At 43.3% G+C, this 25034-nt stretch overlaps 1 protein-coding gene across 6 annotated transcripts in view; it reads left to right on the top strand.

The window, feature by feature from the left end:
* The first annotated feature begins 32 nt into the window (after nt 1-32).
* The window catches only part of ZFYVE26 (zinc finger FYVE-type containing 26), a 67291-nt gene continuing 42289 nt past the window's right edge, over nt 33-25034 (top strand). For 4 of the 6 annotated variants that reach the window (XM_060418198.1, XM_004010742.5, XM_060418197.1 and 1 more), the window contains exons 1-16: nt 33-89; nt 564-841; nt 2813-2891; nt 6774-6863; nt 8278-8779; nt 9303-9433; nt 10015-10179; nt 10319-10407; nt 11480-11643; nt 14429-14632; nt 15839-16450; nt 16946-17032; nt 19881-19949; nt 20541-20692; nt 22228-22429; nt 23285-23548. In XM_060418198.1, coding sequence (XP_060274181.1) covers nt 648-841; nt 2813-2891; nt 6774-6863; nt 8278-8779; nt 9303-9433; nt 10015-10179; nt 10319-10407; nt 11480-11643; nt 14429-14632; nt 15839-16450; nt 16946-17032; nt 19881-19949; nt 20541-20692; nt 22228-22429; nt 23285-23548 — 3004 coding nt within the window. In that variant the 5' untranslated portion in view covers nt 33-89; nt 564-647. Of the gene's footprint in view, nt 90-563; nt 842-2812; nt 2892-6773; nt 6864-8277; nt 8780-9302; nt 9434-10014; nt 10180-10318; nt 10408-11479; nt 11644-14428; nt 14633-15838; nt 16451-16945; nt 17033-19880; nt 19950-20540; nt 20693-22227; nt 22430-23284; nt 23549-25034 lie in introns of those variants that run through there. The other 2 variants (XM_060418196.1, XM_060418199.1) reach the window with 2 other exon arrangements.

Raw genomic sequence — 25034 nt, 5'->3', positions numbered from 1 at the left:
TGCCCCAGCCTGCCGAACAAGATTTGTCACCTGACTCGGCTCAAACATGGCTTCGCTGGAAGATGTACAGATTTGGGCACCGGGAGCGGGTGAGTGTAAGGCGCCCGGAGGAGGCAGGAGCGCTCTCCACGATCCGGATAGGAAGCGTCCCCGCGCCCCAATCCCCACCGCCTTCCCGTTCTGACACCGATTCCTCTCCTGATCGTCAGTGCTCTGCCTTAAAAGAGGGCTCAAACTAGGGAGGTTCCTGCTGAATTTCTCATCTTTAGGGAGGCGACCACCTGGGGATTTGAAGCCAGATTGGGCATAAAGTTCAGGAGGAAATAAGGAAGTGGAGTTTTGGGTCTGCGTTGCGGGCTAATATGACGATTAATATTAATCAAATATTGGATGCGCCTAGAGAGATGGGATCCACCCCTTGGGGAAAGGTGGAACTTCTCAAAAAGAGAGACAGTAACATGTCAGATTAGAAAAGTAAGTCCTGCCTTTCCTCGTACGGGAAGTGATTACTAGTTTGTCTTATTCCTTCCTTTTCTTTTCTCTCGGATGTGTATTGTTTCTAGGAGATAGTCCACAAATGAGAAAAAAGCCGATGTGTTTTCTGTAATTCATCTGTTTCTATCTCCCTGCACTCTGTGCTGGGGAAAATGCACCATCCATTTGGAAAAGAGGAAGCTGCTTCCCAGAAGCAGCTTTTAGGATTTTTCTGTGAGTGCCTTCGGAGAGGAGAATGGGAGCTGGCAAAGGCATGCGTACCTCAGCTACACGAGGCACAAGGGGATATCCCAAAGAAGGTGGAAGATATACTTTGGGCGCTGGTCCTGTGTCCCAATCAGCTGAGGTAAGGGATCTCTTGCTTCCTGCCATGCAGTCACAGGACGAGAGAGGAAATGTTCAATACTTGAGCTCTGGTCCACGTGCCTCACTCAATCACCTTTGAAGAATTAACAAAGGCAGATTGTATTTCACTTGTTCTGAAATTTTACTTCTATAATATTGTTACATGCCTGTTTATTACTTAATCAGTTTGGCTTTGAACTATCATCTGAAACTGCATTTAAGCCTGGAACGAGCATTTCATGTTTATTATCATTAATAATAAAGCATTTTCTTTGCCTCCATAAGAGCAAATCCTGCTCCCTTCTTGCTTGTGATATTGAAGATACTGTTGTAGCTTTAACAAAGGACCAGAAGTGAGTTCACTTGAAACTTTTTATTTTGAAATAATTAATTATAGACTCACAAGAAATGCATAAATAATACAAAGAGTACCCTTTCCCCAACTTCCCCCAATTGTGACATCTTATATAACTATAGTGAATATCAAACCACAAAATTGACACCAGTACTGTTAACTAGGGGGGGCTTCCCTCATGGCTTAGCAGTAAAGAATTCGCCTGCCAATGCAGGAGACTCGGGTTCAGCCCCAGGGTCAGGAATATCCCTTGGAGAAGGAAATGGCAACCCACTCCAGTATTCTTTCCTGGGAAATCCCATGGACAGAGGAGCTGGCAGGCCATGGGGTCGCAAAGAGTTGGACACGACTAGGCGACTAAACCACCACCACTGATAGCTAGACTACATCCTGATTTGGTTTTCACAGTTTTTTTAATCTGCATTCTCTCTCTCTCTTTTTTTTTTTTTTTTTTTGGCCGTTCTGCACTGCATGCAGGGTCCTAGTGCCCCAACCAGAGATGGAACCCACACCCCGTGCATTAGAAGTGTGAGTCCCAACCACTGGACCACCAGGGTAGTCCCAATATGTATTCATTTTTATGTGTGCAGCTCTGTGCATCTTTATCCATTCTAAGATTCATGTAACTACCACTATAATCAGGCATCACCGCAAAAGAATTCCGGCACCCCCCCTCCACCAGTCCCTGGGACTACCCATTTGTGCATTGATTCCTTCTTTGTCCCCTAGCAACCAGTGTTCTCTGTGTGAATTTTGAAGTTCTTCCTGGCAGTGCTATTAACAGTTAGTGGTATAGGAGTTAAACTTCAGTCTTTTCCCTCATTTTTCCTTACTCTGGAAGTTATTTATAAGAAAGTATTGTATTAGCACATATAGAATGGAGATTTACATGATTCTTTTCTTCCTTTAAATTTGGATTCTAGTCAATTACTGTCTAAACTACTAACTTCAAAGAAAGGCTTATGAACTCATATAATTCTGTTTTTTATGCTAAGTTGCTTCAGTCATGTCTAACTCTTTGCGACCTTATGGACTGTAGCCTGCCAGGTTCCTCTGTCCATGGAATTCTCCAGGCAAGAATACTGGAATGGGTTGCCATTTCCTGCTCCAGGGCATCTGCCAATGCAGGGACTGAACCCACCTCTCTAATGTATCCTGCATTAGCAGACAGGTTCTTTACCACTAGGGCCACCTGGGAAGCCCCAATCCTATTTTTAGCACAGAGTTAAAAAACAAATTTTTATGAACTTTCTGGTTTCTTTGATTACTTGATATCAGTTTCTATTTCAAGAGTTCAAGTTTTGTTTCAGACAGTTTTGCTTTTATGGTTTTTGGTGGAATATTATTTTGTTTAAAAATAAGTAAGACTAGATAAGGAGATAGAGATAGAATTGAGACCTTTTCCTTTTTTATTTTTTAAGTGAATGCTGCTAGTTCTGTTCTGATTCTCCCTCTACTGATCTGTCACATACATTCAAAAATTTCTCATTAGGGCAATGTCTTGCCTGTTCAGGTGTAAAACAGACTGAGCAATGAAATCTAAATTTTGGATCACAGAGAAGAAAAAATCAGTAGAAACTCTTTGTTTAGAATTTTTTTTCTTTTTACATTTTTCAGATGTGGACAGGATATCAGTCCTCAAAGATTAGCCTGGTTCTGGCTTCTTGTACTGGAAAAATGGTTGGCCCTGGAAAAGGTAAAGAGGTTTACATTTCAAATTTTCTCCTGAGGCCAGGATTGAAAAGAACTTGGAAGGAGTTGTGAAATTTCCCTTCTGTCTGCTGTTTCCTTTGTTTTGAGGTTTGTTGTAATCCTTTTTCAGTACTGACAGTGAGGTTGGCTTGAATATTTATTGATGTCTCCTTACCTAAATTCATTTATTAATTTACTAACCTACATTGGCATTGAGTCACCAACATACCATTGGAGGTGATACCATTGTGTTAAAAACCACTGTGACTCTTGTGCTGGAAGAGAACTTTGGAGAGCTTGGTGAAAGTGACAAGACTGTGAATAAAGTTTAATCCTCGTAATACTCAAGCAATGGAGAATGGCTGAACCAAAACTTGGTTGTTGATACAAAAATTGTATTTTAACTAGTCTAGTACAGTGAAATCTTACTGATTTAAATATCATTAATTAATAAGTTAATAACTCACGTGACTCGAACTAAAAGTTACCAAATTAAAAAAACTGAATAAATTAATAGTGAAAGAAAACATAAGGAAGGGTTTAGGGTTTGTTTTTATTTTAAGAAAAATTACCATTCTTAGCTCTTTTAGAAATATGTGTTAATTATCAGAAATAAATATCCATTAAAGAAACTCTCTGCAGAGAAGGCAATGGCACCCCACTCCAGTACTCTTGCCTGGAAAATCCCTTGGGCAGAGGAGCCTGGTAGGCTGCAGTCCATGGAGTCACTAAGAGTTGGACACGACTGAGCAACTTGACTTTCACTTTTCACTTTAATGCATTGGAGAAGGAAATGGCAACCCACTTCAGTGTTCTTGCCTGAAGAATCTCAGGGACAGGGAAGCCTGGTGGGCTGCCGTCTATGGGATCACACAGAGTCGGACACTACTGAAGCGACTTAGCAGCAGCAAAGAAACTCTCTGAGGCAATTTTGTATTAAAGCTGACACTTTAAGATTTAAGTGAGGAACCGCTGACTCAAAAAAGAGATGACTGGCTCAAGGTCACACCATAAAGTTAGTTGGCAGAACTGGAGCTGGAACCAGTGTCTTCTGCCTCCAACTCCTCGGTCCTCTCCTTTTCCCACCTCAATGTTATCTTTAGCCTACATGGACTGGAAAGTAAGAAACTGTAAATTCTGTTCTCTAAATGTCTATAATTCAGCCTAATTTTCTTCTTCCCTTCTCTTGGTCATCAAAATGAATTTTGTCTTTAGTTCTGAATTTGCCTGACACCTTTTTTCACATAGATTTCAAAAAGTACCAGAAGTTACTAATCTAAATGCATTCATCATCCAAATTTTTGATAATGGACTAGCAAAGAGAAATGACAAAAAAAAAAAGGTCAGCAGGAGAGGGAAGAAAGTGAAGCAAAACTGAAAAATAATCAACCCCAGGGTGATTCAGAGTTGGCTATAGTTTCACATCTAAAAGAGACATCTTCAACTGAAATATCCAAAGTATCTTCAAAGAGAAAAGGGGAAAAAAATGTCTTACTGTCACCAAGGACCTTTTCAGTACACACATGGAATTTATCAAACCAGATGAACTTTTGCCTCACAGAGCATATTTGCTTACTCTGTGCTAATTGGTGGTGGTTAAATTTCTGCACAGTTGCTCAACCAGATATGAAGGTGAATTTCACTTCCCTGGCTCCTTTTCACAGACTTAAGAGTTGTTTTTCCCAGCATTGAAGATCATCTGGTCCTTAAAGCCCCAGTGCCTCAGTTATTTAAGCAGTTTAGGGAATGTTTTAAACTTTATACAAGGACCTCAGAGAATTTTAAAACTTTATACAAGGACCAAGACTTCAAATGCATTCCTGGAGTAATTCTACAAAGCCAGTCTTTATCCTAGACCGGCCTTCATCTTCTATGGACTAGCTGGCAGCTCCTTCTCCTGTCTACCACCTGCTACTGAAAGCTCCTTTTTAATTATTTGTTGAAACAGTGATTCTGTTTTCCCTTTCCTTCATCCATTTTTGCCTTCTGCCTTTTTGTTTTATCGTGTGAACAGCATAATGTTCACAGCCTGCTGCTTCTAAAAGAGGAAAAATGCAAACAGCTTCCATGTCCACAGTCCAGAACTGATTGATCTATTTGTAAAATACTATGGCACTATTAAAATTACATGGTAAATGAATTTTCAGTCTTGTGGAAGGATAGTTGTATTCTGTTATTTGAAGAAAAAGCTGTTTAGAAAACAGTGTTTGTTATGCATGCCTATATGCATATATAGAAAATGGTCTGAATACTCTTAGAATACAGTTGTAATTCTAGTTCTCCTTTAGTTGAAAGATTTGGGGTATGTGTGTATTGTGAATGTGTGTTTTCATTTGCCTGTTTGTATTCTCTGATTTTTCTACATTGAACATGGCCTTGATTTTATAAGAAAATCTGTGCTTAGAAACACTGGGCAAATTCTTGCCTGTTTTACAGATGTTAAATGTTTATGACCCTGCAGAGGCATAAAGTAACCTCACCAGTAGAAAAATACAAGCTAGTCAGTCTTTAGGACTTTAAATGAAAGTCCTAAAATCTTAACCAGTTCTTTTATTAAGAGCCTGCTCTCTGGCATTATCTATTCCTACCTCTTAGTCCTCAGTGGAATCACTAACTTTCAGCTTGCCAGATGAATTTTCTTTATCACCTTCCAATCACTAGCATTATGCATGGATTCAGGTGGCATAGAGCATTAGGGGAGGGCATGGTAAGAAGGATTTTGGACCAAGAACATACTAGATCTTATTAGCCTCTGATGTAATGAATGACACAAGAATAAAGTAAGCATGCTCTTATGTTCTAAACTTCACTTAACAGACACACAATCCTGCAGGTGCTTCTTGCTTTGATTTAGGAGACTTTTCAATAAAACTCATCTTCTGGAAGATTTAACCAGCTGCAAGATTTACAGATGTCTCTAGTTTTAAAGAGTGCTTGTCAGGATTAGTCCCAGACTTTCATCTTATTTGAATTTGTGCCTAAAGAAAGGGGAACTATCATTTTAGTTTTAAGGACCAGGTGAAGGAAGTTATTGTGAAATAAGCAGGTAGAGAGTAAGTCAGAAGCTTTCTCTCCTTTATGCATTAGTCTCCAATGACATGTCTCTTTAACAAACATCTTCCTTTTCATGCTTGAAATGATTGGAAAATACTTCCTAATCATTTCATCTTTACTGACGATTGTGTCTTAAAACATCCCAAGGCCATAGGTTTGTTGATTTAGCAATTAAGTGAGATTTTTTAAAAGCATGTGAAAACTTGGCATGTAGTAATTGGCACAAAATAAGTGTCTCATGAATATTAGATCTTTCCCCCTTTAATTTTCTAACTAAAAATGGAAATTAAAGATAGGGGGTTGGTCCAAAAAAAGGATCACGTGGGCCATTCCATCCCAACTTACTCATAACTGGGTATTTGGGACACCACAAGGAAGATTCTTGGAGAAGGTCCTCAAGTTAGAAAGGGAAAAAAATCACATGAAATGAGCAAGCCTTGGCATTTGAGGCTGATCAGTGTGGGATTTCAGTGTTAGTATTTAAGGGGAGTATATGTTCAGTTTAACTGTTTTTGTTTATAAAGAAAAGTGTCTGAATGAAAACATAACTAGAAATATAATGGTCAAAAGCATTTTTTTTAGCATTTTATCAAAAAAGAAAGTACTTTATCTTAGAGAAAATAGAAATAAGGTGAACCAGAGAGAAGTACTTACTTATAATTGTCAGCTAAAATACAGTCTTTTTCTTTGGCTGCTCCATGTGGTGTGGGGGATCTTAGATCCCTGGCCAGGGATTGGACCAAGGCCCACTACAGTGAAACCACTGGACAGTCAGGGAATTCCCTTAAAACATATTCTTAATCTCTATGCCTCCTTCCTATGATTCTTCTAGAAGTTACTCCCAGCTGGCTTCCGGAGAAAACTTGAGTTTCTTTTATTGTCAGAAGACCTCCCAAGTGACATCTCAGAGGACATCCTCAAGGTGAGAGAGAGCCCCAGCTCTGTCTGCCCAGGGGTGCAGTCACTCAAGAAGCTCAGCTTTCACAGATCCAGCAGCAAGAAGCCCTCAGGATGTTGGCTGTTCACTTTTCTCAGGCCAGACCAGGGGGAGGCCCCTTGAAGGAAATTTAGAGATAGGGAAATCTTATCTAATTGTAGACTTCCTAGAAGTGTTTTGGCCAGAAGTACTAAGTATACTAAGTATAGCTCTGAAGAAGGAAATGGCAACCCACTCCATTAGTCTTGCCTGGAAAAATCCCATAGACAAGGGGAAAAAAAAAAAAAAAATCCTTTTTCTGTAACAGGTGCACTGAATATGTTATAGTTAATCCTCACAACCACTTTCTGGGAGCAGATTCAGAATCTTAACTAGATCCGTCCTCTAGTGCATGAGGGATGCTCTGAGGCTTAATGCTTATTTTCTTCATGACCTGGCCACCAGCTAATGAAAGACATATTTACAGTAGGATTTAAGGTAGGGACCTTCACTAGGACTCAAGGTCCTTTGACTGTCTCGGAGGCAGGTAATGAAGTATCCCTGAGCACCACCCACAGGAAGGAAGAGTGGGAAATAACCTACCAAACAAATTCTAGGCTCCAGAGATCTTGCCTTTTAAAGACTTACAGTCTAGTGGGGGAAGAAAGAAATATACACATAGCACAATTATGTACTAAACCATATGGTACTGAGCCCCGTAAGGAGGGAGAGTTGTGTGGGTTGGATGTACTGGGGAAGGTTTTATGGAAAGATTAAAAAATGGGTTGTATCTGCAATGTTATGTGGCAGCCTGGATAGGAGGGGAGTTTGGGGAAGATTGGATACATGTATGTGTATGGCTGAGTCCCTTTGCTGTCCACCTGAAACTATCACAACATTGTTAATCTGCTATACTCCAATATAAAATAAAAAGTTAAGAAAAAATAAACAACAAAAAAAAGAACAGGCTGTATCTGAAATCTTGCTTGGAATTTAGATCAAGAGTTAAAAACTAGTCTCTAGTGTTCTTTTAAAAATTGAATTTAAGTGCTTATAAAAATTTGTTACCTGGTCTGTGAACTTGCAGTCACATTGTACGTTTCAGGGGCAGTGGGGATAGGAGTATGGATAGACTAGCTTGAGGATGGAGGCCTTGGACAAATCTCTCTTTGCCTCAACCCCCTAGTTTGAGGACACCTTCAAAATGAGGATAATAGTAGTGTCTTCTTCCTAAGGTGGTTTTAAGTATTAATTTTTCTGTCTAAAGAACCTGGCACATAGTAGCGACTACAGAAATGTTTGCTACTGCTACTATTGTATATATCCATGCATGTGTACACTGAAAAGAGGGAAACATCAAGGCTTGTAAGTGATAACATTCTGGACATACCACCCATCTCTCTCTTCATCCTCTATTTAGGAGCTGTACGCGGTCGTAGCACAAGACAGAGTGGACCCTGTGCTTGATGGAAACCTGAGGCAGGAGAGCTGGCCCCCTCGGCTCAGCTCAGAAGCTGTCTCTGTGCTCTGGGATCTCTTGAGGGAGGCCCCCCAGGTTGCACAGGCCCTGCTGGAGCTCCTGCTTGGGGAGGTTGATGGTGCGGGCCTCCGAGGCTGGCCTCTGCAGAAAGCACTGGTGGACCTCATTCGAAAGGCACTGCGAACTTTGCGGGGCCCTACCGCTGCGCCCCCAGGGACAGTCGATGCCATCTATGGGGCCCTGCAGACACTGCGCTGCCCTGCAGAGCTGCTCGGGGCTGAGCTGCGTCTCCTGTGTGAGGAGCTGCTGGAGGCGTGCAGGTCTGAGGGGAGTCCCCTACGGGAGGAGCGGCTGCTGGGCTGCCTGCTGCACAAGGCCGGGCGGGACCTGGTGTCCTTGTATGGCCACACCTACGCAGAGAAGGCCGTGCCCTCGGGAAAAGGTGTGTCCCTGTCCAGCTCCTGTTTGCCAGTTCCACCCTGTCCAGCCCCTCTGAATCCCTGCCTTCCATGTTGCTCTAGAAATCTAATGGGAGAAGCTCAGCAAAAATGGGCAAGGGTTTCTGTAAAATGGGCATCTGTGCTTTGTGAAAGCATGGATTTTGTAGTCAAGATGGAGTGATGGGGGAGAAAATGATACACTAGCAGGAAAGAGGTGGCGCTAATGGGAAAGAATCCACCTGCCAATGCAGGAGCCACAAAAGTTGCAGGTTCAATCCCTGCGTCAGGAAGATCCTCTGGAGAAGGAAATAACAACCCATTCCAGTATTCTTGCCTGGGAAATCCCATGGACAAAGGAGTCTGGTCAGGGGAGCCATGGGGTTGCAAAGAGTTAGATACAACTGATGAATTGAGCATACACACCAAGAGAAGAATAGAGTCTTTAAGACAGAAGTGTAGAAAATCTGGTGTAACTTTTTGAAAGAGTGAACTCTCACATCAGTTGGGCTGTCTGTTAATTTTCAGTCCCACCGGATCCTCTCGATCCTGAGCGGGTAATGCTAGCCTTGTTCTCCGATCCTGACCCAGCCCACGCCTGGAAATTGGCCTATTTCTATTGCCTGAGCAACAACAAGCACTTCCTCGAGCAGATCCTGGTAAGTCAAACTCAGTGATGCTCCATCACACAAGTTCCCAGGGATCCTTTCCAGGGTTTTTTTCCAGGGTTTTTTTTTCATTCTTCCTTTCTTGCCCATTCATCTGTCCAGTGCAAAGCAGTTTAATTAGTGGTAAGTCATCTAGTTTGTGTCCATCTCACAGTTCCAGAAGGCTCTGAGAACCAGTATCATTCATATTTAGAACTGCCAGCGTTTCATTTCGTATCTGTCCTTGGGCAGCTATGTGTAAGCTTTCTGGAGGGTGTGAGGAAGAAGAGACAGTGGCAGCAACATGTTGCCTAATTGACAGGGGAATCTAATTACCCTTCTTCCAGATTGCAGCTGAGCTCAAGTTTAATTCAACAATTATTTATTAACTTAGTCTGCTACATCCTATGCTAGGATCTGGAGATACAACAGAAGTCAGTCCCTGCCTTCAGGAAGCTTACAGTCTAGTATTTCTGTAAACATTTTCTGAACAACTGGCCACTTCTGGCATTGTTGGAAACCTACCTTCTAAACGGAAAATCTTCTCACCCTGATGTGCAGCAAGTCCTCTAGCCATCTCCTTTGGCTTCCAGGTAACAGCACTCACCCTACTGAAGGAGGAAGACTTCCCAAGTCTTGGCTGCCTGCTCAGTAGAGAATTCAGGCCTCTCAGCAGACTGCTTGTGCTCCTGGGCTGGACACACTGCCAGAGCCTAGCGTCAGCCAAGAGCCTGCTCCAGACACTCCACAGGACCCAGGTAACTCACGCTGTGGCCCAAACTCCTCCAGAAATGTATGTGATGAGGCTTTGGGCTGGGGCAGGGTCCTGAAGTAGGTCACAGCCTCTGACCCCAGGTGCCTGAGTCAGCATCTCTTTCTTCTCCTGTATCAATGCAGGACCATGGCTGTGATAAGCTCCTGAGGGATGCCTGTGATGGGCTGTGGGCTCACCTGGAGGTCCTGGAGTGGTGTGTACAGCAGAGCAGGTACGGTTCTGCACCGCCAGCCCCCTTCCCACCACTGGGCACACTTGACCCCACAATCTACGCATGTGGCCTTTTTAACATATCTTCCCCATAAATGTCTTGAGTTGACAGTATTAACCCACAACAAGTAGTTTTTCGAACTATTAAACCAGGAAAGAAACATAAGTAGTGATGATCTTCACTACAGCCACAAGGTCATAACTAGAGGATAATTTAAGGATGACAGTGATAACAAAAACAAAAGCTTGTGTTTCCTGAGCACTTTCTGTATACCAGGGATTTCTTTAAGCCCTTTACATAATGAGTTTGACCCTAATCCTGTGAGATAGACACCAAAGTTATCCTCATTTTAAAGGTGGGACCCCTGAAGCTCAGAAGTGTTAAGTAAGTGTTAAGCCTAGAATCACACAGCTTTTGGGCATGGTCCGCATCCTTAGCTACATGTTATCTTAAGTCACACTTTTATTCAACAACTGCCTGTTGAAATGTGTGTGAGGTCCTGTGTTTTCCTGATAACTTAGCCTTGCTGCTAAGTCGCTTCAGTCCTGGCCAACTCTGTGCGACCCCATAGATGGCAGCCCACCAGGCTCCCCCATCCCTGGGATTCTCCAGGCAAGAACACTGGTGTGGGTTGCCATTTCCTTCTGCAATGCATGTAGTCCTCCCTAAATCTGAGTTCCTGTTTTGTTCTTCACCCACCTTACCAGCAGAGGTGGAAGTAGCGAGGGGCCCTGACTCAAAGAAAAGCAGAGAAGCTCCTGTTGGATCTCAGCTATGAAGGTTGCAGAAATTAGGAAGCGTAGTCTGCGAGCCCTTTTTAGAGTTTGCTGACCACAAAGGCCCTTCCTAGATCCTTTGTAGACAAGTAAAAAGCTGGTTTGATAGATGTCCTTCCCTGAGGGTAAACAAATGCTATCCTCTGTCATGGTGCATCTGAAATTTAGTGTTCGGGGAAGTGAAACCTGTGGTGTTCCAAGCCAGAGAGAAAGAATAAGAGGAAACGGAGACTGGTCTTTTCTCAAGCAATTATTTAAACTGTCTCCCCTTCCATCCTCCCAATTTTTGCTTTCAGCACCCCCATACCAAAGAGAGATCTCTTGTGTCATTTACATGGTGGAGACAGCCACTCAGTGCTCTACTCTCTCCATCACCTTACAAACCTTCCAGCCCTCAGGGAGGAAGATGTTCTCAAGCTCCTACAGAAGGTGCCAGCCAAGGACCCCCAGCAAGAGCACGGTGAGTTGGTGAAGGAGTGACCTAGACAGGGTTCCCCCCAGGACAGTATTACACATGTTTCTTTTAGCACAAGATTTATTTAGCATGATTACTGGGATCTGTCAAGATGGGTGGTCCAGCAGGTACCTTCTAAATTAGTGCTATTTGCTCCAATCAGATTATGAGATGTAGGGACACCCTCCCCTTTCTAGGTGAGGCCAGGGGAATCCTATGAGAGCAATCCCATAGGGATCCAGCTCAGGAACCACAAGCATACCCTCATTCCATGGAATTAGGAACTGCCCTCTGAATTCACAGCATTGTCACTGGCAGTATTTATGCCAGTTCTTGGTGAGTCTCCAAGGTCCATTAGCTGTCTCATAGCACATTTTGTGCCTGCCTTCCCTCCTGTATCTTCTTCATAGTCTATTGAACAGGTAGGATTTTTCTCTTAGAAGATTCTTTTTCAAACTTTTTTAGAGTTTTTCTTTTCAAAGAAACACTTGCCTTAAACAGTAACAAAGCCTTACTTTAACCTTAGATCTTTGCTGTAAATTCAGAGCCCTCATAGCAAGCTCGCTCTTTCTGCCCTCAAAAATCATAAGATACTGTGGTCTCAATCTACTACACAGGCCAGGGACTTTACCTTTGAGAGAAACACACATTTTCATATGGCAGTAGATGTCTTTCAGCCTAGATACTGCTTTGCTTTACTTTTGTAAATTAATTTTTATTGGTGTATAATTACTTTACAAGGTTATGTTAGTTTCTGCTTTACAGCAGACTCAGCTATATGTATACATATATCCCCTCTTTTGGGGATTTCCTTCCCATCTAGGTGACCACAGAGCATTGAGTAGAGTTCACCGTGCTCTACAGTAGGTTCTCATTGTTGCTGTTTGTCACTCAGCCATGTCTGCCTCTTTTGTGACCCCATGGACTATAGCCCACCAGGCTCCTCTGTCATGGGATTTCCCCAGGCAAGAATACTGGAATGGGTTGCCATTTCCTTCTCTAGGAGGTTCTCACCAGTTACCTATTTTATACATAGTATCAGTAGTGTATATACATCAATCCCAATCTCCCAATTCATCCCACCCCACCAGTTACTTTTTTAAAGGACCTACCACTAACTCTACAGCTAATGTTAACTACATTCCCTTTTTTTTTTTTTTTTTAAGAAATGTAGACAACTTTAGCAGATTTCCTAAAAGAACTGGAACTCTATTTTCCACATTCAGGTACAGAAATCTTCCGAAGAAGCATTTGAATTCTGTCACAGGACACACTCAGATCTTGAACTTGGAAGAGGCAAGAGAGGAGTGATAATAGGGCTGGACTAGGATGAGGGACGGCTTCCCTGGTAGCTCAGCTGGTAAACAATCTGCCTGCAATGCAGGAGACACCGGTTCAATTCCTGGGTCGAGAAGATCCCCTGGAGAAGGGATAGGATACCCACTCCAGTATTCTTGGGCTTCCCTGGTGGCTCAGAGGGTAAAAAATCCGCCTACAATGAGGGAGATGTGGGTTCGATCCCTTGGTTGGGAAGACCCCCTGGAGGAGGGCATGGCAACCTACTCCAGTATTCTTGCCTGGAAAATCCCCATGGACAGAGAAGCCTGGGGTTGCAAAGAGCTGGGCACGACTGAGCGTGTCACACAGTACAGGCTGAGGCAAGAGTGGCTTCTGGCACAACAGTGTTGGAGCCACTCCCTCTCTGGGCGCTTGCAAGTCCTGGCTCTGGGCAGTAATGCCATGAAAAGGTCAAGGCCATAGAACAATATTGACCTTGTTCTGTTTATTACCCTGACCTTGGCAAGGCCAAGCTTCTGAGAAGTGATCACTAGGAAACCTGTTCCAACATTGTAGTAGCAAAGCATCCCTAACTACTCCAGTGTCCCTTGAGGAATATGCCTAGACAGAGGGTTCATATGGTAGAACTATATGCAGCCAGCAGAGATTTAGTTTATAAAGAAACATAGTCCAGTGCTTATGCTCTAAGGGATTTGTAAGAAGTAGAAAAAGTAAATTGTATACAAAATGTTGTCACATTCAACTTAAACACATACACTTGTACACAAAAGTATGAAAGGGGTTAAACCAGAATGTACCTAACAGTGGTTGTGTTCAGCTGGTAGGATTGTGGCTGATATTTTTTTTCTTCTTTTTGCTTTATTTCTTTAAAAAAGGTTGTACTTCTATGGAAATAATTTGGGCTAGATTAAGATGTTTAGAGAATCTGTAAAGATTGTGGGACCCTGCTTCCTAAGTTCAAAATAAATTTTTAATAAAAAAATATAAATTATTAAGTGTAAAGGAATCTCCACAGAGTTTGTATTTTTTTTCCCATGATGTCTGCTTTGGGGCTTTCCTAAAAATATCAATTTTTTAAAAAATTTTGTATTACCTTTGCTCTCTTGTTTCTTGATCTAAACACATTTTCAGCCTCCTCTTGGATAATGCGGCATTCTAAAAGTAGAGTAAACTTTTACAAGTTTTAACTATTTAAAAAAGGAAAAACAAGTATTTTAAGAAATGCGAGGGGAAAACTTGTTAAATAGCCAGAGGACCTGGTTGAACAGACATGTAGAGGGGAAGTTGGTGGGGAAAAGGAAACGGGGACTAGACATTGTTGTTGAGTAGGAAACAAGACCCAGAAGAGATACCCATCACACTGCCCAAAAAGAAAGAGAGTAAGAACACTTAGGGGTCTAGTAGCTTGATATCTCTGTGCTTCAGTCCCGAGTGTGGCCCTAGCCTAAAAAGAGCAACCCTGAAGTTCTGCCTGTTTCTGTCTGCAATTCAGATTCAGCTGACGCCCTCATCCCCGCACACCTGAACCAGAGTCAGAGCCTGACTCTCTACCGGAGCTTCTGTGCCATGAAGTACGCCATCTATGCCCTGTGCGTCAGCTCACACCAGCACTCACAGTGCCGGCAGTGCAAAGACGGCCCCTCTGACGGCCTGGCCTCAGTTGCAGAGCCCGTGAACGATCCTCTCTCCTCCCCAGGTACAGCACCGCCCTCACCCCTTCCCCAGCAGAAGCTGGCCACAACCTGCCCCAGGAGGCTCTTTGCGTGGGAATACTTTTCCACCAGGATTGGAAGATGGCCTTTTATTATGCCCACAATTAATTTCTTCCTTGTATCAGCCTCTGTGAATCAAAGGGACATGGAGAAAGCAAGTGATTTGTATAACTTCTCAGAGTCTGATCTAGTACCATGTTTTCCAGATGCTTTTTTTTTTTTAATTCAACCCACAGTATTTTACATCACTTCAGTTTGTACCTAGGTATATAATCTGTGCTTTTATGTATATGTATATATTTAACATATAAACTGAAATAGGGCTGCCGTGGTGGCTCAGTGGTAAAGAACCTGCCTGCCACTACAGGAGATGCAGGTCCGATCTCTTGAGTAGGGAAGCTCCCCTGGAGAAGGAAATTGCAACCCACTCCAGTATTCTTGCCTAAGAAATCCCATGGACAGGAGCCTGGTAGGCTACAGTCCTTGGAGATCACAAAAGAGACACAACTTAGCAACTAAACAACCACAAAACTGAAATAATTTTCAAGAAACATTGCTTACCCTTCCATACAGAGCACACTCCAGGTTATTTTTCTGTTTTATTTCATTTGTTCAAATGCAGCCAAGTCAGTGTCTTGGGTCACAGCCTACAGTTTGAAAGAACCTTCTGTCCTATTCTCTCCCATTTTTCTTAATAACTTGCAACTCCTTACCTTCAAATATCTCTCCCTTGCAGCTTTGGAATAGACCTTCACCTCTAAGCATGGTCATTTTTGACCAGTGAGTATGTCTTAAGCAATCTGAGTAGCCTGTGGTCACCTGTAGTGTAACAGTGAATGAAAATGGGAAATGAGGGATAAGGAGTCTCCAGGCTGTCTTCATTGTAGGAACTGAAATATGGAGTGCTTCTCCGAGATGAGGAATAATGTAATTTCAAAAAGCAGAAACAAAATGGTGAGTGCTCAGTCAGCTGTGCTTTTAGTTAAGGGAACAAAATCTTTCTGCAAATCGTGAAGACATGGCTCAGCGGTCTCTCATTCTACTGACTGTAACCACAGTTCCCTGAGTCATTACAAAGAAAGAAATGAGTTAAAGTTGGGAGAGTGTTTGAGTCTGGCAAGTACTCTTTCTAATGTTTGCATTCTCTCTCTTTCCTTCTCCGGCCTCTTCTCGCATCCATGCTGCTTCAGGTGCTTCAGATCTCTTCTCAACGTACCTGGCCAGGTGTCAACAGTATCTGTGCAGTATTCCTGACTCTCTGTGCCTGGAACTTCTAGAAAACATCTTCTCATTGCTCCTCATCACCTCTGCCGATCTTCACCCAGAGCCTCACCTGCCCGAGGACTACGCTGAGGACGATGATGTTGAGGGGAAGGGCCCGCTGGGTTTGAGGTCCCCGTCAGAGAGCCCTCAGCACGTAGCACAGCCTGAGAGGAAGTCAGAACAGGGTGCCCTGGGTACCGCCAGGAGCCTGGCCTACACAGTTCCAAGCTGTCCGAAGCCAGAGCCAAAAGACAGTTCCCCGGAGCCTCACGGGCACAGCTTTTTGGACCTAAAGCACTTTACGAGCGGTGTCAGTGGGTTCCTCGCTGATGAATTTGCGATAGGGGCCTTCCTCAGGCTGCTCCAGGAGCAGCTGGATGAGCTGAGCAGCCACGGTCCCCCTGAGCAGCCAAAGCTGCTGGAAGGCCAGAGTGGCGCGGGCAGCAGAGACGGACTGCAGAGTCGCCTGCACCAGTTCTCCAAGGTTCTCTCGGAGGCCCAGTGGAGGTACAAGGTGGTGACCAGCATCCAGGGCTCAGGTGAGAGGAGATAACAGAAGGGGAGGTGGAAGAAACATCTCGGGAATACGGGAGAGAACTAGGAGTGCATAGAGCCAACTAGCTCCCGACACATCACCAGAACCACCCCTCTCAGAACTCGGGGACTGCTCCACGGCTCACAGTCCGGTTCAGATCTTCCCTGTTATTACCCCAGGAGGTGCACCAACTCAAAACTGGTAACCCTCGAAGGGAGGAGGGGCAGTAGGAGAGTGAGAGGTACAACGGTTAGGTATAAAATAAGCTACAAGGATATATCGTACAACACGGGGAATAGGTCCAACATTTTATAACTATAAATGGAGCATAACTTTTAAAAATTGTGAATCACTATATTGTACAACTGTAACATACAATATTACATTATATATTATATATAACCTGTAACTTATATAATACTGTACAGCAGCAGTGATACATCAGTTAGAAAAAAGATTGGTCACCCTCCCATATGACCCACTGAGTTTGCTGTTTCAGAGGAACAACCCTCCCGAAGATACCGACCCATCACCACACGGCACCCCAGTCTCCGCCGGGGTCGTCGGACAAGAAAGAGCCGGGCAGGTAATCCAAAGAGCTACCCCCCTGCCTCTATCCCATGCACCAGGCAGATGGTGTATTGCTGCTTGTCTCGTATTAAAGATAAAAGAGTCAAGCAATTCTTAAAGTATCTTTTTTTCAAATTGTTATTTATTTATTTGTCTGTGCTAGGTCTTAGTGGTGGCATGTGGGATCTAGTTCCCTGACCAGGGATCCAACCTGGGCCCCCTGCGCTGGGAATGTGGAGTCTTTAACCACTGGACCACCCAAAGATAAAGTATCTTAGAGCAATTCCAGATAAAGTACAAAAAAAAGTGGTCTAAGATTATCCTAATCCCACTCCCTGCAAACATATATATCATTTTATATATATGTGCCCCAAATTGCTGCGGTTGTGTCCACCTGTGTGATCTTACGGACCATAGCCTTCCAGGCTCCTCTGTTCATGGGATTCTCCAGACAAGAATACTCAACTGGGTTGCTGTGCCCTCCTCCAGGGGATCTTCCGAACCCAGGGATCAAACTTGAGTCTCTTGCATCTCCTGCATTGGCAGGCAGGTTCCTTACCGCTAGTGCCACCTGGGAAGATATATAGATTCATTGTTACTGAATATCGAGAGCTGCAACTTTCTTTTTTCACTTGCATCCTCTTACATATGTAAATGTATCATACTCTGTATTGAGAAGTCACTTCACTTATTTTAAAGACTGCTTAGGAGTCCATTGTCCTACATACCCTTTTGTGGGCATTTAAATTGTTTCTAGTTTTTTGCTCCTATAAACAATGCTACAGTAAACAACCGTGTATGTATGTGTGTGCATACTTGTATGAATATAATATAGACAGCAGTTTAACAGAAAGTCAAAGTATATGTGGGTACAAAATATAGACGTAACAAATCGCCCCCCAAAAAGGCAGGCCAATTTACATTCCCACCATCTGTATATAAAAGCCTGTTTAAATATACACTCATCAAAAGTGAGCAGTATCAAAAAAAAAAAAGTAGTATTAATCTTTGCCAATATTAGTATAGTAATAGTGTGTCATTAATTTAATACTAATTTTTAGTTTGAGATTGTGTCTTTTCATATATTTATTAGCTGTTTATAATTTTCAGTCTCCGGTCCATATTTTCTATTGGGTTTGTCTTTCTTGTTGAATTGTAAGAAGCTCTTTATACCTGAAGGAAAATATTCTGTCATTATGTGCTACAAGCTTTGCTGCATTTTGTCTATTGAGCATTATACAGAAGTATTAAATTTTGGATAGTCATATTCCATTATGATTTTTGTTCATTTTTAAATAATTAACAGGTAATTTTTAAATAGTTTACCATGCCCTAAAAAATACTGGGTATTTTGAGAGAGGTGAATGAGGCATAAACCAGGACTTTGCCTTTGAAGAATTTATAATTTACCTCCATAGACAATACCCATGAAAAACTTAAACTGCCCAGTGGCATGGCCTGAAAACAGAAGAGATCTCATGGAAGGGAAGGTCAGCATAGCCTGAAAAGGCAGAGAAACAGGTTTTAGAAAAGAGTTGACTATTGAACCAAACATGGACGAATAAGTTGGCTTTAGATAAGTGGCAATGAGAGATGCAAGCATCCTGGCCAGGCTGGAAGATACGGAGAGGGAAACATAGAAAACTTACAAGCTGAGCCCCTTAAGTGACTCAGTTAATTGGAGTCAAAAGGCATAGTTTGCATTCACCTGGCTGATCCAACCCCAAATGCATAGTTCATTCTCTTTCCCACAGCTGTCTGTCCCTTCCCCACAGTAAGCCAAGGAGGCTGCCTTACATGGCCTGACATTACCCTCGAATTACATATTGATCACAGCAAGGAATAGCAAGCTTCCCTTGAAAGCCCCAGCACTTCAGGAAAGGAAGTGTTGAGAAGAAGATGCTTTTTCTCCAGGGCTTTCAATATCGTAGTCTTCAGCCTGCCTGGCCTTATACTTTGGTTCCCTACTCTTTCAAGCACTAGGACCACCTTTTCTATGTCCAAAAACTTTTGTGACCCTCTTTGGCACCCTACTGCTTCCTGGCTATAATAGTTGTGCTTTTATTTATTTATTTTTTTTACTATCTTTGACTCTTTTTGGTTTTTTGACTGTGTTTATTTTTTTAAGACTGTTGACAGTGCTTAGTGGGCAGATGGGGGTCGGTGACCCCTAGAAGTAATTTGAAAGCTCCTGGGGCTCTGAGACCCAGAGCTTGTTAACCACTGGTATAAGCTTCTACCCAAATGAGCACTGGGATCGTATTAAACCTGCCCTGGGGCCATCAGTGTGCCCAGGAAGGGGTCCAGCCAGGGCTTTCTCTCTTACCTCTTGGGCCCACCCCTGCAGCTGCTGCTCTAGCATCTTTAGCCAGACTCTGAGTCGCTTCTCTCACCCCAGTTCCTGACCCTGCTCCTCTGCCAGGGCCAGCACCCCGCCCTGGAGCTTGTTGCTAGGTGTATCTTTGTGCTGGAGGGGAGGCGGACCATCAGCTGAGGAAGCCTGGAGCCTTCTAGAATGAGACTAAGAAGATGGATCCCCATTCCTCAGGGCACTCAGAAGGAGCAGCTGGACTGAGATAGGAGGAAAGTCTCCTCCCTGCAAGGGGAGCAATACAGCTCAGCTAAAAGGAATAAAGACTCACCACTGGGGGGAAAAAATTATGTATATATATATATATATATATATGCATATATATATATAGGTCCATAGTAACTTGGTGTTTTGCTGTAGAAGGAGCCACTGGGGTAGTAACTACTCATTATCTTTTCGCTCTACCTAGATCTCAGCTTTCAAGCCACCTCCCACTTTCTGCACTGTAAGGTATTGATGGTTGATTTTCTCTGTTTCTTCCTAATACCTCTAGATGACCGGGACAAAGGTTCCAAATCATCCCTGGAAAATACGAGTAGTGAACTGAGCACAAGTACTTCAGGTATCGGTGTCCCTACCAGTTGCCAACTTCCCCTAACTTTGCCCTGATAGAATTGTCATACCCCCTGGTGTGAAACCTTGGACTGAGCAGTTCTTGCTTGTGTTCAGCAGTGAAGAGGCTATTTCCCTATCAGCTGAGTTACCCATCAGTAGAGAGAAACAGAAGTAAATACCCAAGGAAAGTAGTTGGTACATAAGTCTTATATTTAAAGATGATAGCATATTAACAGATACACACTACCATATGTAAAATAGGCAAGGATTTACTGGGTAGGTAGCACAGGGAACTATACTTATTATCTTATAATAACCAGTAATGGGAAAGAATTTTTAAAAAGAGTATATATAACCAAACCACTTTCTGTGCGCCTGAAAGTGATGCAATATTAAGTATTCTTCAACTGTACTTCAAATTTAAGGAGAGAAGAAGACGATAGCATAGGTGTGCCCTTCATTTGAGGAAAAATCAAGATCTATTTACAGCCCTTTTAGAGGACTTTGAGAAGGATAGGAGTTTGGCAGCAGGTGACAGAATAGTTTGTCCTCAATTTCTGTCCCTGCTGTGGCCGCCCATGTCCCTGTGTCCCAACAGAGGGAAGTCTGAGTGCTGCATCTGGGAAGAATGAGCTGGAGGGCCGATTGCAGCCCCAACCTCACAGTTCACTCATCCCCATGATGTTCTCCCCACCTGAGTCACTGCTGGCATCCTGCATCCTCCGGGGGAACTTTGCAGAAGCCCACCAGGTGAGGCGGGGTCTTGTGCAACAGGTGTTAGGAGCCTCAGCCTTACCTCGCTCGTCACAGGAAGGAGCACTAGGGCAGCCTTTTACCGTCTGGGACCCGCGGGGCCACAGGTAGAGGCGGATGTGTGTGCAGCCAGAGCCCTGGGGTGCACCGAGGGCGCGATTCCAGCAGGAGAAGCAGGAGGGAGTTTGCATATATGGAACCCCATCTTGAGCACTGTGGATTTCAAGATCCAGCCAGGGGGAGATTTAAGCTGTTGAATCATTTGTTTTCTTAAATGGTGTTTTAGCAAGATAAAATATTGGGCGGCAATCAAAACATTGAAAGATTGTTATATCTTTCCTTGTAGTCCTTCTCTGAATATATATGTGGTTTTATATAGTTAGAAATCACTGTGCAGACCATTTTTAACAAGAGATAGAATGCCAGTTCTTTCTGACACCCAAACCGAGAAGTCAGTTATGAGGTCCCCGATGCTTTACCACTAAAGTGCTCACTTCCTTTTCTGAGAATTTGAGTTTTTCTTTTCTTTTTTTCTTTTTTAATAGAAGTTTTTCAACCTGGTTACAAAGCAAGTTGTGCATATAAGAAAATGCCAAAACGTATTAACCAGAAAATAAAATTAGTTTTAATCTTATTATCCAGAGCAACCAATACTAAAGATAAAAGTATATTTTTTGCCAATGTCTTTTTGAAATATATGTGACCTTTATATAGAGCCAAGATCACTTTAAATCTAAAATTTTAGTGCCTTTTTTTACAAGTATTTGCTCTGTAACTGATTTTAGTGACTGTATCTGATCATGTAGCTGCGTTTGACCATTATTTTCAATCCTGTAATCATTGTAATAACTAGTGTAAAGATTATCACCTTTACACATTAAGACTTTGGAATTTTTTCCTTAAAGTTTCTCTTAAAAATGACTGAGTCAAAGAATATAAACATTTTTAAAGCTCCATAGATTGCCAAATTGCTTTTCAAAAAAGATTGTGACAGTTCATTCTACCACCACCCCCTGAGAGTTTATTTTTACACTTTGTCCTTATGATAGATGCACAGTAGGATGACTTTTAAATTCTCTGAATTTAAAATTTAAAAATCGGAAAGACCCTTACTCCCTCTGAGCTACTCTCTCTGAGCTTTGATATCCTCACCTGAAAACTAGAGTTCAATGTAATACCTGCTTGTGCTGCCTCCTGGAATGTTAAGAGGATTGTGTGCAGGCTGTGAGAAATACAGGAATCCTACTTGGAAGGGGAGGCATTTTTCCATCAGTGTATTAGTCACGTGCATTTTCTCTTTGAAATTGTCCACATCATTTGCCTATATTCTGCTGGGCTCTGGTGACTCTCTTGCGGACTTTTATGAGTTATTTCTACGTTTGATTTACTCTCTGCACATCCAGCACTCTTCCAGCCCCGCAAAGCAGCTATCTCGGCCAGCGGCTGATGACTGGCAGGATTTCAGATCTGTAGACTCTCCCCACTCCAGCAGGCCCACCGAAAGCCACACTCCTTTCTCTCTCCTGTGACAGGTGGTGTTCACCTTTGACCTGAAGTCTTCACACAGTTCTGGGGAGCTGATGTTCATGGAGCGCTACCAGGAGGTGATCCAGGAGCTGGCCCGAGTAGAACATAAAATTGAAAACCAGAACTCAGACGGGGGCAGCAGCACCATCCGAAGAACAGGAAGTGGCCGCTCCACCCTGCAGGCCATCGGCAGCGCTGCAGCCGCAGGTCCGGCTTCCCTCTTGTTGGGTGCTGAGGAAATTGGGGGAGGAGGGTGTGGGCGAGAAATTGCCCAAACCAGAGGCTCAGTGTAAAGATGACAGAAACCAGGGCAGGACGCTTGCCTTGAAGAACAGCAGTCCTGACACCCCCCAAGTCATTTTCTAGCTGCGGCCAACTTTGCTGACCACAGGGGTCACTTACCTGCCGCTCAAACTGTTCCATTAAGCCTCTCCTACATGACTTTTACTGAGGAGTGTGAATGCAGTTTCCACTATGGGTTTTGATGGCCATTATCTTGAGCTTTGGGGAATTGATTACAGTATCTTCTTCCCATGTAGTTTTTCAGGGATTATTTTACGTTCCTAAAAAGTGAAGAAGTTTTGTCCAAAATCTATAGCCTGGGATTCTCAGATCTCCAGGCCCAACCTTTCTGTAGTGCAGAAAGAGCTCATCCTTTCATTGTTTCTTGAAAGCGGAATCTTGTCCCATGTTTTTACATCTTTTGCTGATCTAGGGTGTATATATTATATATCAAGTTACCATCTCACACTGCCCCTTCTATATGCTCCCAGAAATTTTCTTTACAGATTCAAAAGAATATATGCATATGCTTTTTGTTTTTAATATGAATGGGCTTTTATAACAAGTACTATTTTCTGCTTTGGTTTTTTAGCAATATATTTTAGAGATCTTTTCAGATGAGTACACACAGACCTACCACATTCTCTCTCAGCCTACTTTTAGGCCCAATCTGGAAGAAACCCTTACTCCTCCTGACCTTATAACTACTTCTCAATATAAAAGTGGTAGTGAGCATCATTTTAACCTCTTGCCTTTTACCCCCAACCGCTGGGTGTCCAGGGATGGTATTTTATTCCATCTCTGATGTGACCGACAAGCTGCTGAGCACCTCTGGAGACCCCATCCCCACGCTCCAGGAGGACTTTTGGATAAGCAGTAGCCCCGTGGAGCTCACTGCTCCCCTGAAAGAGGTTCTGGAAGACCTCAGCCCGCCCGCCATGGCTGCATTTGACCTGGCTTGCTCCCAGTGCCAGCTCTGGAAAACCGGCAAGCAGCTCTTAGAAACAGCTGAACGGCGCCTTAACAGCAGCCTTGAGAGTCGGGGTGAGTATGCTTCTTTCACATGACCCCTTTGTTCTGAGATGCTTGATAATTGTACAGGGAGAAAGTTACTGGGGAAGGAGGGACAAGGAGAAAGGATTGTTTCTTTATTTCTTCATGTCCATTCTGGTGACTAGTCTATTGAGAGTCTCGCCTTCTTTTCTTGTTAATTTATTTTATTTTTGGCTGTGCTGGGTTTTCGCTGTTTCTCTAGTTGCAGAGAGCCAGGCTACTCTCTAGGTGCAGTGCTTGGCCTTCTCGTTACAGTGGCTTCTCTTATTGCAGAGCGTAGGCTGTAGCACGTGAGGGATTCAGTAGTTGTAGCTCCCCGGCTCTAGAGCACAGACTCAATAGCTGTGACATGAGGGCTTATTTGCTCTGAAACTCCAGTACTTTGGCCACCTCATGCAAAGAGTTGACTCATTGGAAAAGACTCTGATGCTGGGAGGGATTGGGGGCAGAAGGAGAAGGGGACGACAGAGGATGAGATGGCTGGATGGCATCACGGACTCGATGGATGTGAGTCTGAGTGAACTTCAGGAGTTGGTGATGGACAGGGAGGCCTGGCGTGCAGTGATTCATGGGGTCGCAAAGAGTCGGACACGACTGAGTGAACTGAACTGAACTGATGTGGGATCTTCCCAGATCAGGGATCAAACCCGTGTCTCATGCATTGGCAGGCGGATTCTTTACCACTGAGCCACCAGGAGAGCCCAAGAATCTCACCTTCTTAACAGACATAATAGTCTACAGTCATTTGGGGAAATTTTCTTCTGGTTTATAGATAAACTCAAGGAAGAGATAAACATTCAAAACTGGTTCAAATGGCATTGGTGATACAGTGGTGAATATAGTTGCCTTCCAAAAATGGTACAAATGGAATTTGTGCCCCTAAACTGTATACCTCCTCCACAGTGAATCCCATTTAACTTTAAACCTGGGTCTCAAACTTGTACACCAGGTATAAGGGAAAATTTTAGTGGATCACATTTAAGGGGAGGATTGTACCTTGAGGTTAATAATATCCCAGAATGTGTCTATGGAATTCTTAGAGGAGTGAAGGTAGAGGAATGTGAAGAAAGAATTAGGCAAAGTGTCACTCCCCACCCATCCTTGATACACACACCCAACACTGGAAGGACTGACGAGGCAGAGAGAAAGGAACATATTCTGAGTAATACGGAGGGAGGAATGGTGAACAGGTGTGATATGAGTATCTATCCCTGGGTTCAGTGATTCGCTGGGAGAGCTCACAGGACTCAGCATACAGTCATACTCATGGCTACAAATTATATCATCGAAAGGACACAAAGCAAAATTAGCAAAGGGAAAAGGCTCATGGGATAAAGTCTGGAGGAAACCAGACATAGACTTCCAGGAATTCTCTCCCACTGGAGTCACACGGGACGTACTGAACTCCTCCAGCAGTAAGTTGTGACAATAAACAAATGTGAAATGTTGTCTACTGGAAGCTCATGGTGACCCAGTG

Source organism: Ovis aries, chromosome 7 (genome assembly GCF_016772045.2).
Source record: "Ovis aries strain OAR_USU_Benz2616 breed Rambouillet chromosome 7, ARS-UI_Ramb_v3.0, whole genome shotgun sequence".
Lineage (NCBI taxonomy): Eukaryota > Metazoa > Chordata > Mammalia > Artiodactyla > Bovidae > Ovis > Ovis aries.
Note: the sequence above shows the minus strand (reverse complement) of the source record. Positions and strands in the feature narration are given on the sequence as shown.